Source organism: Phaeoacremonium minimum (genome assembly GCF_000392275.1).
Source record: "Phaeoacremonium minimum UCRPA7 unplaced genomic scaffold PA7_03_scaffold_132, whole genome shotgun sequence".
Taxonomy (NCBI): Eukaryota; Fungi; Ascomycota; class Sordariomycetes; order Togniniales; family Togniniaceae; genus Phaeoacremonium; species Phaeoacremonium minimum.
This window is the reverse complement of record NW_006921039.1, coordinates 287874-293271: the sequence shown is the minus strand read 5'-3', so window position 1 is coordinate 293271 and position 5398 is coordinate 287874. Positions and strand designations below refer to the sequence as shown.

At 56.6% G+C, this 5398-nt stretch overlaps 1 protein-coding gene across 1 annotated transcript; it reads left to right on the top strand.

Annotated features, from left to right (window-relative positions):
• Positions 1-505: 505 nt before the first annotated feature.
• Positions 506-1282, top strand: UCRPA7_1830 (putative serine racemase protein; the record flags this gene model as incomplete). Its single annotated transcript, XM_007914409.1, has 1 exon — positions 506-1282. The coding sequence occupies one exon, from the start codon at positions 506-508 to the stop codon at positions 1280-1282; it is 777 nt and encodes a 258-aa protein (XP_007912600.1).
• Positions 1283-5398: the final 4116 nt, after the last annotated feature.

Sequence of the window (5398 nt, the reverse complement as noted above, 5' to 3'; positions counted from 1 at the left end):
GGAGCTCGAGGGCACGCGGTGGGCGGGCCGCGCGCCGGCGCCGGCGGTGCCGACGCTGCGCCTGTGGTTCAAGTGCGAGAACCTGCAGCGCATCGGCGCGTTCAAGGTCCGGGGCGCGTTCCACGCCGTGGAGAGGCTGAAGAAGGAGCCCGGCTGGCTGGACGGCGGGGGCAGGGAGAAGGGCGTGGTGACGCATAGCTCTGGTAGGTTGCTTCCCCTCGTTGAAAGTTTTTCCTTGCGGTTGAGGCTGGGTGATTGGAGCGTTTCGTGGTATCTATCTATCCTGAAATGGGAGCAGTGGGAGCTTTCATGTGACACATGATGGTCATGAACCACATGTGCTTTGATGGCCTAGGATCGTTCCTATAAAAGGGGGGAACAGCACTTATACTGTGCAACATGATTTCAAATACTTGACCATCATAGATATTGACAAGAGATAGGCAACCATGCCCAGGCACTCGCGCTTGCTGCCAAGGAGAATGGCATCCCAGCCTACATCGTGATGCCAGAGATCTCCGCACCGCCCAAGGTCGCTGCGACGAAGGGGTATGGAGCGACGGTCATCTTTAGCGGGTCGACCAGTGTCGAGCGCGAGGCCATGGCTGACAAGGTCATCGCCGACACGGGGGCGCGGCTTGTGCCGCCCTACGACCACGCCGACATCATCCTCGGTCAGGGCACGCTCGGCCTCGAGCTCCAGGAGCAGGTGGAGGCCATCATGGCCGGCGAGGCGACGGACCGCATCACGGGGGCGACACCCGGCATGGCCAAGAAGGCAAGGGGGGCCAAGCAGAGAAAGGGTCTGGACGCCGTCATCGCGCCCTGCGGCGGCGGCGGCATGCTCTCCGGCGTGGCGCTGTCGTGCGAGGGCACGGGCATCGCCGTCTTCGGCGCGGAGCCCGAGTTCGAGGGCGCCGACGACTGCAAGCGCGGCTTCGAGGCGGGCAGGCGCATCGAGTCGGTGTCGACCCTCACCATCGCCGACGGCCTGCGCACGCCCGTCGGCAGGGTGCCCTGGGGCATCATCTACGAGCGGCGGCTGGTCAAGGACATGTACAGCGCGACCGAGGACGAGATCAAGGCCGCGCTGCGCCTCGTCTACGAGCGCTTCAAGCTGGTTGTCGAGCCGAGTGCTGTCGTCCCCTTGGCTGTGGCACTGTACAATGAGGACTTCCGCAAGATGGTCGAGGAGCAGGCCGGGCCGGAGGGATGGGATCTGGGCATTGTGTTCAGCGGCGGGAATGTGAGCCTTGAGAACCTAGGAAAGCTGTTCAGCTAGAGCAGGAGATGCTCATCCCGGCAGTGGGCAGCATGATAGATCAAGGCGTCAAGACAATGCACAAAGTGGTAAATCGTATGTGGCTAGGAATCGATAGACTTGCTAGACTTTATGAATACGCACATGAGCATCGGGACATCCAATAAAATATACTCGTTTACAAAGCTATGGATGAGTTCGAAAATCTGCACTATGTCTCGCTGGCTTCAGCTGGGCGAAGGTTGTCGTCGTCCTCTTGAAAGCCGCTTAACTGATCGATACATCTAAGGGGCAACTCATGGTATGTTAGGAATTACCCCTAGAGCCCCAGGATCCCCCATCTCCCATAAAAATCCGGACGAAGCAAAGGGGACTGAGACGACGGCACATAGTACGCGGAGACCTCTGACACGGCTCGACCTCGTCATGTCTCAAGCTGTCGAGGCTGTCTTGTCTCTCTCCCTCTAAACTTCTGTATGTAGGAGGTAGCGACGTAACGAGACCGGAGACAATCTCAGCCGCGGCAACTAGAGGGCAGCTCGCTCGTGTGGTCCCCCAGCATTCCAAATGTCCGGTATGATGGCGAGGCTGGCTGCCCTTCCGGTTGGACGCCTTGTCTCAAAGCAAAGTCTATCCGCCATCATCGTACGCAAGCGGCAAGATTGCCGCCCTTGAGACCGGAATGCCCAAATGGATTTGCCAGAAACATGACTTGGGACGGATGGAGGGTTCTGTGCACGCCCGATCAATGGGAGGTCATGTCTATTGAGGCGCATGAGGGTCATGAAGTCTTTTGATTCTCTAAGCTGGAGTAGTAGTCCTTGCTGAAGAGTCCCAAGGCTCTCTCACGTCGCCGTGTATGTGCTTCCTGCGTTTCTCAAAGGTGAATCTATCATAGCAAATTGCCCAGTGCCGTGTGGATATAATAAAGATAATAGTACAAAGCCGTGAAAGAGAGAAAAACATAAGAGTTGATATCGCTGCCCAGAATGAACCGAAACTCCTCAGCCGCTACCGGCTCGCGCGCGTCCTAATATCGATGCTGCCCAACCAGCTGAATACGCCATTTGAATAAGGAAGAAACTCGGTCGATACGACCCCCGCGAGGCCGTTCGATAGATTATTAGATGCTGACTGACTGACAGACATCCCCACCGCGTGTGCTCTTGTTCGTTCGCCCGGAAATCTCTACCGTGCAGAGAGGGAAAAACGCAGGCTCGGTCGGTCGGAAGGGTGGATCCACTTCCGATTACCAAGCCCTTCCGAAGTGCGACCATCTTTTTTCCCACTTATCACCACATTTCCATTAGCTCCTCCAGTGGATCATCACCGTAGCCACGCCGAAAAGGGCAATCCGGCCTAGAAAACCTGGTGCAACCAGAATGCGAACCGCCGAGAGGGAAAATGCTGTGTAGAGTATCTTGCAGAGCCGTCTAGACCACTTGTCTATGTCTGCCGCGAAAATCCGTGATATCTCTATCCCAGGATAGCCCGTAGAAAATGAAGTGAGAAGATATCGCCGGGGGAGTCTTGTCTAAGCGCTAGCCTGGTATAGAAACTGGCGCATTGTCTGAATAGTCGGACTATGACAAGCCCACACTCTCAAAGTCCCGCATCATGACGGCGAGCTGTGCTCGTTTCGCTGCCTCAGCGACCAGTGTGAAGTCTCTGAGGAAGGGATCTGTTGATGGCGTCTTGACGTTGGCTGGTGGGGGAGGAGGGATGTTGTTGGATGGGGATTGCTGGAAGGAGCCGACGGTAGACGTCTGCTGCGTCGTCGGTGAGGAGATGGGTGCGTCCATTTCGATCGCTTTGCGAACGAGACTGCAAGGCTTGACGATGGCGATAGAGAAGGTTGGCGAGGGTGAAGAGACCTGCGAGGATAGTGACCGAGTCTTATATGGACCCTGATCGTGCGTGGGGCTCCAGAGAAGGCCCGCAGCCGGGTTCCGCTATGGTGCCAGGTGTGCCGAAGAAACTCGTGAGACTTGAGACTTGCAGAGTCATGCGCAGCCCCAAAGAGGTAATCGAAAGACGTCAAGTATATGTAAGAAGTGACTGGACGGCAACCGGTTAAAGTGGTGGACTAATATGCTGTGTTTATTTGAAGGGCCCGTGGCGGGATGGCGACGACTTTGTACGACTGGCAGAAGAGACGCCGGTCTGCAGCAGATAACGGCGAAATGCCAAAGATGGGGATCGAGACGGGTTGTCAGGCGTCCTTGGTTTTAATAAGAAGAAGGCGACAAGAGAGGACACGAGGCCAGGGACTCTCTCTTCAGGTCAATCAACTTCACGTGCTGAGTCTCGGAGGGTGACTTGGACTCGACGTGGACTCGACTTAGACTGGGGGGGATCGAATGTGATTAGGCTGGAACAGAGTCTCTAGATGGGTGTGGGGGTGAGACACTATATTTATTGCGAGGCGCCGATGATTCGAAGGTGAAGCAGCAGCGAAGAGGTGGAATAGATCGATCAAGTGGGAAAAGGAAGGAAGCAGGACAGGAGAGGAGAGGAGAGGGCGGGAGGAATCTCACGCGATGGGGGATGATAAAGGATATATGGCTCGCCGCCAGAGATCTGTCACAGAAACGGAGAGGCAAGTCTATCGTAGGTACTACGCAGTAGGTAGACAATAGAGATGGGGGTCACTTCACTCGTCTGGTATCTGGGATGGTACGGTACGGTAAGGTAGGTTTAGTTTACTTGCCTTCGGTTCAATCAAAAGGTAAGGCGGCAACAAGGCACCGTCTAGGCAGGCTGGCAGGGCCCAACACCACCACTCACGTCCTCGTTTGCCTGCCTTTCCCTCTGGAGACTTAGACTTTGGGCCTGGTCGGGTTGCCGAAAAGCAAATCTACTGGCGAGGAGCGAGTCGTCATAACTGGGGAAGGCGGACAATCACAGCACGGCGTCGCCCATCATGACGGAGAGGTACCTGAGGTACCTCCTCGGTACCCTCCAGATGACAGGCGGATCGACGGAGCGAGGAACCACGCAGGGAACCTCGCAGCCAAAACCGCCGCTCCTGCCGCACTTTAGGCTTTGGGGTTGTGGAGAAGGCTTCCCCGGCTCAAGTCGCTCCGAGGTACCTCAGGATTGCCGAACTGGGGCCGGTCGTCTTCCCATCCCCCACACTCGTACGCTCGTGGCATTGCCGCACCCTCCCAGGGAGCCAGGGCCTACTCCTGCGTCTCCTGTAGGCTGTAGCCGTGCCAGTCAGCCGTCGCTCCCCTCTGTAGCGCATCTGCGAGAGGCCCGTAAGCGTCAGATTTACCCTCTGATCAACCCAGATCGCTTGCATCGCTTGGATTAACGCTACCAACACATCCAGATGATGGACGGTGCTGCCTTGGAAGACGCTGGCCCCGATCCATCACGGCCGGGTCGATGCCATCGAGCAATGGATCAGCAGCCTCAATTACATCAAAGCCCTTCCTCGCTTCCGGCTTCTGGTTCCTCGGTCCACGGGCTGGATTAGCGATGTTGACCCAAGTCACAACTGCAAATCACCGACGGTGTAGGTAGTTGCCGCACATGCCCGCGAGCCAGCCAGCTAGGGACCTCTTTCACGTGTGGTTGTACTGTAGCCACGGGCCTGGCTGCGCCTGGAACTGGATGAGCACCTCACTAATCGGGTAGTTGCAAGCACTTGGCTCGACTGGATGGGGGAATTTCACCATGGCGACCCTTCCTGACGCTACCCAGATACCCTGCTGCGTAGCAAGGAACGGTAGCCTCGCTCTAGACTACAGTAGTGGGAAGAGTAGCCTAGCAGTGCCTAGCTCGCCTAGGAACCTACTGCATAGTACACAGCCGCGGGTTAATTCGGAATGTGGTCGAGCGTGAATCCACTCGTCGGTTTATTATTGCACGTTTATTCGGGCCATGTCCGGCATCGCAGTCCCGCCGAGAACCAGCCCGAGGCGGCGAAATAACGATTTTCTCTGCTCTCCTACGCAGCAGAGGGAGAATGGGCAGATGGGGCTCTCTCTTGGCACGGAAATTGATAACGACGCCTCTCTTAGCCTTGGTTTTCCTGACTCTTCTTCACCTTGCTGGCGGCCTGTATATCCGACAGTCGGTCAATATCTCGCATATATTGCTTGCAGCGCTGGCGTGATCTCTTGTTCCGCT